Source organism: Haemaphysalis longicornis, unplaced genomic scaffold, assembly GCF_048455015.1.
Source record: "Haemaphysalis longicornis isolate Haplotype H1 unplaced genomic scaffold, Haemaphysalis longicornis Haplotype H1 scaffold_3, whole genome shotgun sequence".
NCBI classification, from domain to species: Eukaryota; Metazoa; Arthropoda; class Arachnida; order Ixodida; family Ixodidae; genus Haemaphysalis; species Haemaphysalis longicornis.
The window spans coordinates 136,982,593-136,995,636 of record NW_027526335.1 but is presented as its reverse complement, the minus strand read 5'-3'; the positions used below and the strand labels follow the sequence as shown (position 1 = coordinate 136,995,636).

The window sequence follows — 13,044 nt, the reverse complement described above, 5'->3', positions numbered from 1 at the left end:
TCTTTAAGTGCATACATCTGATTTTTCCCCACGCCAAGACGTCTCTTCACTGCTTTCAGGCTACCTCCGTTCTTTACAGCGTATTCGATCCTCTCCATATTATACTTCCGTATGTCAGCTGTCTTACGCTTATTGATTAACTTCGAGAGCTCGGCTAGTTCTATTCTGTCAGCTGCGGTAGAGATTCTCATGGTTTGCCGTTTCCTGATTAGATCTTTCGTCTCCTGTGAAAGTTTACCAGCATTCTGTCTAGCCATAGTGCCCCCGACTTCTACTGGACACTCCTTGATAATGCGTGTAAGGTTGTCTCTGGCTTCCTGTGTCGTAAGTTCGGCTTCCTCGTTAAGGGCGGAATATCGGTTCTGCAGCGCGATCCTGAATTCTTCTACTTTACGTCTTACTGTTAGCTCATTTATCGGCTTCTTTCGTACTAGCTTGTTGCGGTCCCTCCTCAAATCTAGCCTAATTCGAGATCTTACCATACGGTGGTCACTACACCTTACCCTTTCGAGCACTTCCACATCCTGCACGACGCCAGGGTTATCGCATAATATCAGGTCTATTTCATTTTTGTGCTCCCCATTCGGGCTCCTCCAGGTCCACTTCCGACTCTCCCGTTCACAGAAGAAGGTATTCATTATGCGTAGGTTATTCCGTTCTGCAAACTCAACTAGTAGGTCCCCCCTGCTATTTCTACAGCCCAGACCATAGTTCCCATCTGCCTTGTCTCCAGCCTGATTCTTGCCTACTTTAGCATTGAAGTCCCCCATAACTATGGTATACTGTGTTTTTACTTTAGCCATTGCCGATTCCACATCTTAATAGAAGCGTTCCACTACTTGGTCGTCGTGGCTGGATGTGGGCGCGTAGCCCTGCACCACCTTGAGCTTGTACCTCTTATTGAGCCTAATTACAAGACCTGCTGCCCTTTCGTTAATGCTATAGTATTCGTCTGTGTGGCCAGCTATGCTTTTATTGAATAGAAATCCCACTCCCAGTTCTCTTCTGTCCTCTAGACCACGGTAACATAGGACGTGTCCATTTTTCAGCACCGTAAAGGCTTCGCCTGCCCGCCTAACCTCGCTAAGCCCTATTACATCCCATTTAATGTCCTCTCATTCCACGAACAACACCTCGAGACTTGCTTCGCTAGATAAGGTTCGCGCGTTAAGCGTTGTCAGGTTCAGATTCCTTTGGCGGGCCTGTCCGGATCCAGGGATTCTTAGCACCCTCTGCTGCGTCACAGGTCTGACCGCCGCCGTGGTCAGTTGCTTCGCAGCCGCTGGGGACTGAGGGCCGAGGGTTAATTGGCGTATTCATGGGAGGTTGTGGCCGTTACTACACAAGGGTGGCCAATCCTGCTGTGGTGAGGGAGGGCATTGCCGGCAATGGTCGCCGGGGTCAGGCCACACCCCAAGCCCGCTTGTGCAATTCCATCAATACGCGGATTCTTTTTTCTTTTTTTTTAATCCGGTGGGAATTGTCCGGCACCGGGATTCGAGCCACAGTCCTTCTGCACGCGAGGCGGGTGTTCTACCTCTACGCCATTTTTTTGTTTGTTGATGTTGTAACATAGGCGTAGCCTGACTGTATGCACACTCTTCATTTCCGAAACATTTTCCTCTCCTTCTCACAGTTTTATGCAAACCTATAGAAGAAATGTGTTCAAAATGTTTGCTCTGATGACGGCAAGAACAGTTGCCGCTACGTAAGTAAACATTGTGTGTTATTGTTTGCTATATATATGTATATGTATATGTATATATGTATATATATATATATGTATATATATATATATATATATATATATATATATATATATATATATATATATATATAATCAGAATAGGAAATGAGGGGCTCGTTGAAAATAACACAGAAATAAGGGTTGGCAGTCGAGAAAACCTCGGAAAGCAAAGGGAGGATGTGGTAGATCATTGAAACAGATTAAGAATTTGGAAAGAAAGAAAGAAAGTGAAGAAAAAATGCCCGCCAGGTGGGATCCGAACCCACGACCTCCAGAATACCGGTCTGGTGCGATAACCACTACGCTACCGGCGGGGCGATTTTCCCATTCACTTTCTGGGGTATTTATGTTAGGTATGTTTGTTTCCTGTGCTTGGGGGTGGTAGCCAGCGCCATTCGGACTAATCGGGGTGAAGGGGACCTTCTTTTTAACCCCCGGGTCGTGACTCGAGTGTCTACGACATGTCCAGAGTGGTCGACCAGCTTTGAACCCTCTTAAGCTCCCTTTGGCAACAAGACTGCCAGAACAGAGGCCCTCGCTATGCATGTAGCGAATCAGAATAGGAAATGAGGGGCTCGTTGAAAATAACACAGAAATAAGGGTTGGCAGTCGAGAAAACCTCGGAAAGCAAAGGGGAGGATGTGGTAGATCATTGAAACAGATTAAGAATTTGGAAAGAAAGAAAGAAAGTGAAGAAAAAATGCCCGCCAGGTGGGATCCGAACCCACGACCTCCAGAATACCGGTCTGGTGCGATAACCACTACGCTACCGGCGGGGCGATTTTCCCATTCACTTTCTGGGGTATTTATGTTAGGTATGTTTGTTTCCTGTGCTTGGGGGTGGTAGCCAGCGCCATTCGGACTAATCGGGGTGAAGGGGACCTTCTTTTTAACCCCCGGGTCGTGACTCGAGTGTCTACGACATGTCCAGAGTGGTCGACCAGCTTTGAACCCTCTTAAGCTCCCTTTGGCAACAAGAGTGCCAGAACAGAGGCCCTCGCTATGCATGTAGCGAATCAGAATAGGAAATGAGGGGCTCGTTGAAAATAACACAGAAATAAGGGTTGGCAGTCGAGAAAACCACTCTGGACATGTCGTAGACACTCGAGTCACGACCCGGGGGTTAAAAAGAAGGTCCCCTTCACCCCGATTAGTCCGAATGGCGCTGGCTACCACCCCCAAGCACAGGAAACAAACATACCTAACATAAATACCCCAGAAAGTGAATGGGAAAATCGCCCCGCCGGTAGCGTAGTGGTTATCGCACCAGACCGGTATTCTGGAGGTCGTGGGTTCGGATCCCACCTGGCGGGCATTTTTTCTTCACTTTCTTTCTTTCTTTCCAAATTCTTAATCTGTTTCAATGATCTACCACATCCTCCCCTTTGCTTTCCGAGGTTTTCTCGACTGCCAACCCTTATTTCTGTGTTATTTTCAACGAGGCCCTCATTTCCTATTCTGATTCGCTACATGCATAGCGAGGGCCTCTGTTCTGGCAGTCTTGTTGCCAAAGGGAGCTTAAGAGGGTTCAAAGCTGGTCGACCACTCTGGACATGTCGTAGACACTCGAGTCACGACCCGGGGGTTAAAAAGAAGGTCCCCTTCACCCCGATTAGTCCGAATGGCGCTGGCTACCACCCCCAAGCACAGGAAACAAACATACCTAACATAAATACCCCAGAAAGTGCATGGGAAAATCGCCCCGCCGGTAGCGTAGTGGTTATCGCACCAGACCGGTATTCTGGAGGTCGTGGGTTCGGATCCCACCTGGCGGGCATTTTTTCTTCACTTTCTTTCTTTCTTTCCAAATTCTTAATCTGTTTCAATGATCTACCACATCCTCCCCTTTGCTTTCCGAGGTTTTCTCGACTGCCAACCCTTATTTCTGTGTTATTTTCAACGAGCCCCTCATTTCCTATTCTGATTCGCTACATGCATAGCGAGGGCCTCTGTTCTGGCAGTCTTGTTGCCAAAGGGAGCTTAAGAGGGTTCAAAGCTGGTCGACCACTCTGGACATGTCGTAGACACTCGAGTCACGACCCGGGGGTTAAAAAGAAGGTCCCCTTCACCCCGATTAGTCCGAATGGCGCTGGCTACCACCCCCAAGCACAGGAAACAAACATACCTAACATAAATACCCCAGAAAGTGAATGCGAAAATCGCCCCGCCGGTAGCGTAGTGGTTATCGCACCAGACCGGTATTCTGGAGGTCGTGGGTTCGGATCCCACCTGGCGGGCATTTTTTCTTCACTTTCTTTCTTTCTTTCCAAATTATTAATCTGTTTCAATGATCTACCACATCCTCCCCTTTGCTTTCCGAGGTTTTCTCGACTGCCAACCCTTATTTCTGTGTTATTTTCAACGAGCCCCTCATTTCCTATTCTGATTCGCTACATGCATAGCGAGGGCCTCTGTTCTGGCAGTCTTGTTGCCAAAGGGAGCTTAAGAGGGTTCAAAGCTGGTCGACCACTCTGGACATGTCGTAGACACTCGAGTCACGACCCGGGGGTTAAAAAGAAGGTCCCCTTCACCCCGATTAGTCCGAATGGCGCTGGCTACCACCCCCAAGCACAGGAAACAAACATACCTAACATAAATACCCCAGAAAGTGAATGGGAAAATCGCCCCGCCGGTAGCGTAGTGGTTATCGCACCAGACCGGTATTCTGGAGGTCGTGGGTTCGGATCCCACCTGGCGGGCATTTTTTCTTCACTTTCTTTCTTTCTTTCCAAATTCTTAATCTGTTTCAATGATCTACCACATCCTCCCCTTTGCTTTCCGAGGTTTTCTCGACTGCCAACCCTTATTTCTGTGTTATTTTCAACGAGCCCCTCATTTCCTATTCTGATTCGCTACATGCATAGCGAGGGCCTCTGTTCTGGCAGTCTTGTTGCCAAAGGGAGCTTAAGAGGGTTCAAAGCTGGTCGACCACTCTGGACATGTCGTAGACACTCGAGTCACGACCCGGGGGTTAAAAAGAAGGTCCCCTTCACCCCGATTAGTCCGAATGGCGCTGGCTACCACCCCCAAGCACAGGAAACAAACATACCTAACATAAATACCCCAGAAAGTGAATGGGAAAATCGCCCCGCCGGTAGCGTAGTGGTTATCGCACCAGACCGGTATTCTGGAGGTCGTGGGTTCGGATCCCACCTGGCGGGCATTTTTTCTTCACTTTCTTTCTTTCTTTCCAAATTCTTAATCTGTTTCAATGATCTACCACATCCTCCCCTTTGCTTTCCGAGGTTTTCTCGACTGCCAACCCTTATTTCTGTGTTATTTTCAACGAGCCCCTCATTTCCTATTCTGATTCGCTACATGCATAGCGAGGGCCTCTGTTCTGGCAGTCTTGTTGCCAAAGGGAGCTTAAGAGGGTTCAAAGCTGGTCGACCACTCTTGACATGTCGTAGACACTCGAGTCACGACCCGGGGGTTAAAAAGAAGGTCCCCTTCACCCCGATTAGTCCGAATGGCGCTGGCTACCACCCCCAAGCACAGGAAACAAACATACCTAACATAAATACCCCAGAAAGTGAATGGGAAAATCGCCCCGCCGGTAGCGTAGTGGTTATCGCACCAGACCGGTATTCTGGAGGTCGTGGGTTCGGATCCCACCTGGCGGGCATTTTTTCTTCACTTTCTTTCTTTCTTTCCAAATTCTTAATCTGTTTCAATGATCTACCACATCCTCCCCTTTGCTTTCCGAGGTTTTCTCGACTGCCAACTCTTATTTCTGTGTTATTTTCAACGAGCCCCTCATTTCCTATTCTGATTCGCTACATGCATAGCGAGGGCCTCTGTTCTGGCAGTCTTGTTGCCAAAGGGAGCTTAAGAGGGTTCAAAGCTGGTCGACCACTCTGGACATGTCGTAGACACTCGAGTCACGACCCGGGGGTTAAAAAGAAGGTCCCCTTCACCCCGATTAGTCCGAATGGCGCTGGCTACCACCCCCAAGCACAGGAAACAAACATACCTAACATAAATACCCCAGAAAGTGAATGGGAAAATCGCCCCGCCGGTAGCGTAGTGGTTATCGCACCAGACCGGTATTCTGGAGGTCGTGGGTTCGGATCCCACCTGGCGGGCATTTTTTCTTCACTTTCTTTCTTTCTTTCCAAATTCTTAATCTGTTTCAATGATCTACCACATCCTCCCCTTTGCTTTCCGAGGTTTTCTCGACTGCCAACCCTTATTTCTGTGTTATTTTCAACGAGCCCCTCATTTCCTATTCTGATTCGCTACATGCATAGCGAGGGCCTCTGTTCTGGCAGTCTTGTTGCCAAAGGGAGCTTAAGAGGGTTCAAAGCTGGTCGACCACTCTGGACATGTCGTAGACACTCGAGTCACGACCCGGGGGTTAAAAAGAAGGTCCCCTTCACCCCGATTAGTCCGAATGGCGCTGGCTACCACCCCCAAGCACAGGAAACAAACATACCTAACATAAATACCCCAGAAAGTGAATGGGAAAATCGCCCCGCCGGTAGCGTAGTGGTTATCGCACCAGACCGGTATTCTGGAGGTTGTGGGTTCGGATCCCACCTGGCGGGCATTTTTTCTTCACTTTCTTTCTTTCTTTCCAAATTCTTAATCTGTTTCAATGATCTACCACATCCTCCCCTTTGCTTTCCGAGGTTTTCTCGACTGCCAACCCTTATTTCTGTATATATATATATATATATATATATATATATATATATATATATATATATATATATATATATATATATATATATATATATATATATATATATATATATATATGTATATATATATAGTATAAGTAAAGAGTCGGATACACAGCAAGCACAATAACAAACAATGTTTACTTACGTAGCGGCAACTGTACTTGCCTTCATCAGAGTAAAGTTACATGATTTTGCTGTCGCAAACATTTTATTTCCAACGTTTCGACCTGAGACAGGTCTTCCTCAGGAAGACCTGTCTCAGGTCGAAACGTTCGAAATAAAGTTTCCGAAGAGCGTACTTCTACCTTTGTGCGTATTCCTGCAGCAACTAAGGACTCCACTTCACGACTATATATATATATATATATATATATTGTCACGGATGACAAGACGACAGATGGATAGAGTAGGGCAAAACAACTGTTTTAATTAGGCGAACTTGTGCCCACCGAACTGAAGAAACATGAACAGGGAGGCCGCCGTCGAGCAAGAGAGAGCGCTCTTCCACTGCGAACGCGTTCCTCGTCGATTGCTCCCACGTGCGTCCGCGAGCTGTGTGCTGGACGCCACTCGGCACACTTGCGCGTCCTACCCGGCGCAGAATCTTCTCGAACGCGGTCGCATGACGCGGCGCTGTTCCGGTGGTCGCTGGCACTCCCTGCTCTTACTAAAAATGGAACGCTTTGTCGGAGCGTGTGGCACTATCCCCCCCTCAGAAAAGCTGCATCGTCCCGATGCTGCCTAGGACAAAAAAAAAAATCACACAACAAAGCGTTCAATACACTCACTGCACTAGCGAGAGTAGTACGGTTTCAGCCGCACAACGTGCACCACCTCCGGACGAAGCGGCCGCCTGTTGGAGGACGCTTGAGTGTCGTCGGGTAATACTTCGTAGGTCAATTCACTGACACGGCGCGTTATTTTGTATGGACCAAAATAGCGTTTCAAGAGCTTTTCACTGAGGCCGCGGCGTCTTATCGGTGTCCATATCCATACTTTGTCACCAGGGTTGAACCGTACGTCTCGACGGCGGAGATTGTACCGATGGGAATCGGTGCGCTGCTGGTCGCATATTCGAGTTCTTGCTAGTTGACGGGCTTCTTCAGCACGCTGGCACACGAGATGGCAATCGACGTCTGTGATTGCGTCCTGTTGGTGAGGCAACATGGCATCCAGCATGGTAGTTACCTTTCTACCGTGAACAAGTTGAAATGGTGACGTTCCGGTAGTTTCTTGCACGGCCGTGTTGTATGCGAAGGTTACGTACGGAAGTACATCATCCCATCTTCTGTGTTCCACGTCTACGTACATAGCGATCATGTCAGAAATCGTCTTATTTAGCCTTTCGGTTAACCCATTTGTTTGTGGGTGGTACGCAGTTGATTTGCGGTGACTAGTGCCACTTAAACGTAAGATTTCTTCGGTAAGTTGTGCCGTAAATGCTGATCCTCGGTCAGTAATGATTACCTCGGGAGCGCCGTGCCGTAGTACAATACATTCGATAAAAAACTTCGCCACTTCCGTCGCAGTTCCTGTCGGTAGGGCTTTCGACTCGGCATAGCGGCTCAGTTAATCAGTCGCTACAATAATCCACCGATTTCCTGACTCTGACCTAGGAAATGGGCCAAGTAAGTCCATTCCGATTTGTTGAAATGGCACCCTTGGCGGTGGAATCGGATGCAGAAAGCCGACATGGCGCAAGGGCGGTGTCTTCCGTCTTTGGCACTGGTGGCAAGTCTTAGTGTACCAGCGTATGGTCTTCGCGAGTCGCGGCCAGTAGTAACTTTCTCGTACTCTTGAAAGCGTGCGCGTATAGCCGAGGTGTCCAGAGCTGGGGTCATCATGACAGGCCTCAATAATTTCTCCTCGCAGGTCACTGGGTGCAACAAGAAGCCATGATTTTCCCCCAGGTTCGAAGTTTTTCTTGTATAGGACGCCGTTCCGAATGCTCAGTGAGGGTAAAACGCGAACGAAATCAGGGGGGACTACGTTTCCTTTTCCATCCAAGTGTTCCATCACGTGCCGTAGTTCTGGGTCACGTCGCTGCTGCACTGCCATATCCGATGCGTTCACTGCTCCGAGGAAGCTCTCCTCGTCATCAGTCTTGTCCACCGGCGCTAATTCTGCGGGATTTCGTGACAGGCAGTCTGCGTCCTTGTGCCTTCGACCTGACTTGTGTGTCACCGTAATGTCAAATTCTTGCAATCGGAGGCTCCATCGAGCAAGTCGCCCAGCAGGGTCTTTCAAATTCGCCAGCCAGCACAGTGAATGATGGTCGGTGACAACTCGGAATGGGCGTCCGTACAAATATGGACGGAACTTCGTCACCGCCCACACCACCGCGAGGCACTCTTTCTCAGTCGCCGAATAATTGGTTTCGGCCCGGGAAAGCGTTCGACTTGCATACGCAATGACTTGCTCGGCCCCGTTTTGTTTCTGAACGAGGACTGCTCCAAGGCCTTTGTTACTAGCGTCGGTGTGTATTTCTGTTTCGGCGTCCTGGTCAAAATGCCCTAGCAACGGAGGCGTTTGTAGTGCTCGTTTCAGTTCGTCGAACGCTCTTTGCTGTCCTTCCTTCCACTCGAAGGCGACGCTTTCTTTTGTCAGGTAGGTAAGTGGGGCCGCTACACGAGAGAAGTTCCGGATGAAACGCCTGTAGTAAGCACACAAACCGAGGAACTGCCTGATGGTCTTCTTGTCGGTTGGAGTTGGAAAGGCAGCCACAGCGGCTGTCTTCTGTGGGTTGGGGCGAATCCCTTCACTGCAAATGATGTGCCCGAGAAACTTCAACTCCCGGTAACCGAAGCGACATTTTGTCGGTTTCAGCGTCAGACCCGCGTTCCTGATTGCCTGTAGAACTGCTCTGAGGCGCTGGAGGTGTTCGTCAAATGTGTTCGAGAAAATTACAACATCGTCAAGATAAACAAGACACGTCTGCCATTTCAGACCGGCAAGAACAGTATCCATCACCCTCTGGAAGGTGGCAGGCGCAGTGCAAAGTCCGAAAGGCATCCTTTTAAATTCATACAGGCCGTCAGGTGTAATAAACGCCGTTTTTTCTCTGTCCCGTTCGTCAACTTCGATTTGCCAATAGCCACTCTTCAGATCTACTGATGAGAAGTAACGAGCACACCGTAGTCGATCAAACGTGTCGTCCACACGGGGTAGAGGATAAACATCTTTCTTAGTTACGCGGTTCAATCGCCTGTAATCGACACAGAATCGTAGTGTCCCGTCCTTCTTCCTCACCAGCACTACTGGCGCAGCCCAGGGGCTGTTTGAGGGCTGGATGATGTCATCTCGTAACATTTCTTGCACTTGTTTCTGTATAGCTTCTCGCTCCTTGAAAGATACTCTGTATGGCGATTGATGAATGGGATGCGTGGAATCTTCAGTGATTATTCTGTGCTTGGCAATGGCAGTTCGATTGACACCTTCTGTAGTCGAAAAACAGTCTTGAAACTCATCTAGTAGCCTGGTCAAATCGTCTTTCTGTTGCGACGAAAGCATTGGGTTTACGTCGAGCCCCACGAGTCCAGTCGAGCTTGCTCCTGGTGAACCTGCCTCTCCCATAACTGGTAAAACGTCGGAGAAATCACTGATGTCTTCGACGTAGCCTATTGCCATACCTTTCGTGAGGTGCTGCGGTTCGTCCCGAAAGTTCGTCACAAGAACTGTGGCACGACCATCTTGCAGTTGTGTGACACCCCTTGCGACGCCAATTCCTTTTTCCAGGAGAAGCTGAGTATTGCATTCAACCAGGGCTTCGTGGCAAGTACTTGCATCAGTGCCAATAAGCAAGAAAACTCCCGAACGTGGAGGTACCCTCACATGGCATCTAGAACTCGTGCCGTCGTGAATATCGGCCGCCGGTCTTCGGATGGCGCGACAGGTTTTCGAAGCGTCAGGCTGCTCTCACCAAGATCGATTATAGCACCGTACTCACACAGAAAGTCCATTCCGAGTATGACGTCTCTAGAACAGTTCTGCAGAACGACGAAATTCACAGGGCATGCCTCGCCATTAATTATAACACGAGCGGTACACTTTCCGATAGGTGCTATGAGATGTCCCCCGGCGGTCCGTATTTCAGGGCCATCCCACACAGTCGTCACTTTCCTAAGACGGCGTGAGAAGCTCCCGCTAAGGACGGAATAGTCTGCTCCAGTGTCGACGAGCGCAATGGCGTCGTAGCCGTCAATCATCACATTGAGGTTATTTGACACGGAAAAACGCATGCCGTGTTGAAGACCACCTTTACTTGACTCACTGCGTCCCACCGCCGCTGGAGGCTCTTCGCTAACTTTGCCGGCGGCAACCCCACCTCCCGGGGTTGCCGTGCCTAGTTTTCCCGCCGGGGCAGGGGAGAGGGGCTCTCACGGCGAAGTTGGCGAGCAGGAGACGCTGGGCGACGGGGTGACGGCGAACGGGATTCTCGGCGCTGAATCAGTGGCGGAGACGGCGGGCGGCGCAAATACTCGGCGATGTCCCGTGGATGCTGGCCGTATCTTGGACACTGGTCGTTCGGCCGATATCCGCGGAGTCCAAGTTCGCGGTAGGGGCAGTGGCGGTAGACATGATTGGCCTCTCCACAGTGGAAACACAAAGGTTGGTTGTCGGCCGTCCTCCACACGTCGCTTTTCCGGGGGCCGCGATGGGTTGTGGGTGCGTATTGTTGCGATGGTGGTTCCCGTCGTGTTGGAGCCAGGTATTGGCGAGGAATTGCGGGAGGTGAATTTTGGACTACGGCTGCATACGTCAAGGCTGGCTGCTCAGAGACAACCTGGACAGGGGGTTCTGGCACAAGCGAGCGTCGCACTTCCTGCCGAACGACTTCCGCGATGGAAACGGATGCTGCGCGTTCAGACGATGGAAGCATCTTCGTCAATTCTTCCCGAATGATGTCGCGAATTGTGTCTCTAGTGCGTTCGGTGCCGCCAGTGGTCACGTCCAGTCGACTATCGGCCACGGAAGCCGCGCAGGGGACGGCGGCGTTAAGTTCTTCCCGGATGATGCTACGAATAATGTCGCGAAGATTTCCGGGCTCGGCGGCAAGCGTTTCACGGTGGTTGTGCGCCAGTGTAGTGACACTAGGGCCGCCAGTGAGCCTGTGATAGTGGCCAGCTCTTGCCTGTAGCGCCCTTTCAATGTTTGTTGCCTCAGTAACAAACTCACTCACTGTCGTTGGGGGATTACGAATGAGGCCACCAAAGATGTCACTCTTCACACCTTTCATAAGAGTTTGCAACTTCTTTTCTTCGCTGGCCCGGGGGTCGGCGCGGGCAATCAGGCGGAGCACTCCTTCCACGAAGCTGGTGACGGTTTCATTTGGACCTTGGACCCTTGTCTGAAGGAGATCCTCGGCACGCTGCCGTCGGTACGGGTTCGCAAATGCCCGCTTTAGGTCTTCTTTGAAGATTTCCCACGATGCAAGTGAAGCTTCGTGGTTTTCGTACCAAGACTTGGCAGTCTCTTCTAGTGAAAAGTAGACGTTCTCCAGGCATTGCTTCGGGGTCCATCCGTTGTGGCGGGCGACCCGTTCGTAATACTGGATCCAGTCTTCCACGTCTTCAAATGGCTCCCCACGGAAGGGCATCGGCGCCCGAGGGGCGATGGGCATGTAGATGATTTGCGGTGCACTGGCTTCCGTCTGCTGGCCTTGGGAAGTCATGACGAATTTGGCCTTCGTCCTCGTTCCGTCGTGCAAGAGTCCAAATTCGGGTGGTTGATTTTGTAGACGTCGACTTGTACGTGGCTGGTCGTGATCCAGGAAGACGCGCCGACCGGGGCTCAGAATTGGGCTTGCTGCACGGCGTGTCGGAGGGGTACGCTGCATGGGTTGCGATTACCCCGCACCTCCACCAGTTTTGTCACGGATGACAAGACGACAGATGGATAGAGTAGGGCAAAACAACTGTTTTAATTAGGCGAACTTGTGCCCACCGAACTGAAGAAACACGAACAGGGAGGCCGCCGTCGAGCAAGAGAGAGCGCTCTTCCACTGCGAACGCGTTCCTCGTCGATTGCTCCCACGTGCGTCCACGAGCTGTGTGCTGGACGCCACTCAGCACACTTGCGCGTCCTACCCGGCGCAGAATCTTCTCGAACGCGGTCGCATGACGCGGCGCTGTTCCGGTGGTCGCTGGCACTCCCTGCTCTTACTAAAAATGGAACGCTTTGTCGGAGCGTGTGGCAATATATATATATATATATATACACACATATATATATATATATATATATATATATATAAATATATATATATATATATATATATATATATAGATATATGGAAGACCTGTCTCAGGTCGAAACGTTGGAAATAAAGTCTCCGAAGAGCGTACTTCTACTTTGTGCGTATTCCTGCAGCAACTAAGGACTCCACTTCACGACTATATAGATATATATATATATATATATATATATATATATATATATATATATATAACTGAACGCATTGTTCCGTGAAAGCCGGTGCTTTCCGCCGGTCGGTATTAAAAAGAATGACGTTCAAGAGCAGAGCTACTAAGACAGTTATTTCGAGCCGCATTTACACGTGGCAAATCTCGGCAAATAGGACGGAAATGCGCCTCGTGAAGGAAAAATGGTGCT

At 49.8% G+C, this 13,044-nt stretch overlaps 1 protein-coding gene across 1 annotated transcript; it reads right to left on the bottom strand.

Annotated features, from left to right (window-relative positions):
• Positions 1-10,774: 10,774 nt before the first annotated feature.
• Positions 10,775-12,131, bottom strand: LOC144175444 (uncharacterized). Its single transcript, XM_077704517.1, has one exon. The coding sequence runs from the start codon at positions 12,101-12,103 to the stop codon at positions 10,775-10,777; it is 1,329 nt and encodes a 442-aa protein (XP_077560643.1). The 5' UTR covers positions 12,104-12,131.
• Positions 12,132-13,044: the final 913 nt, after the last annotated feature.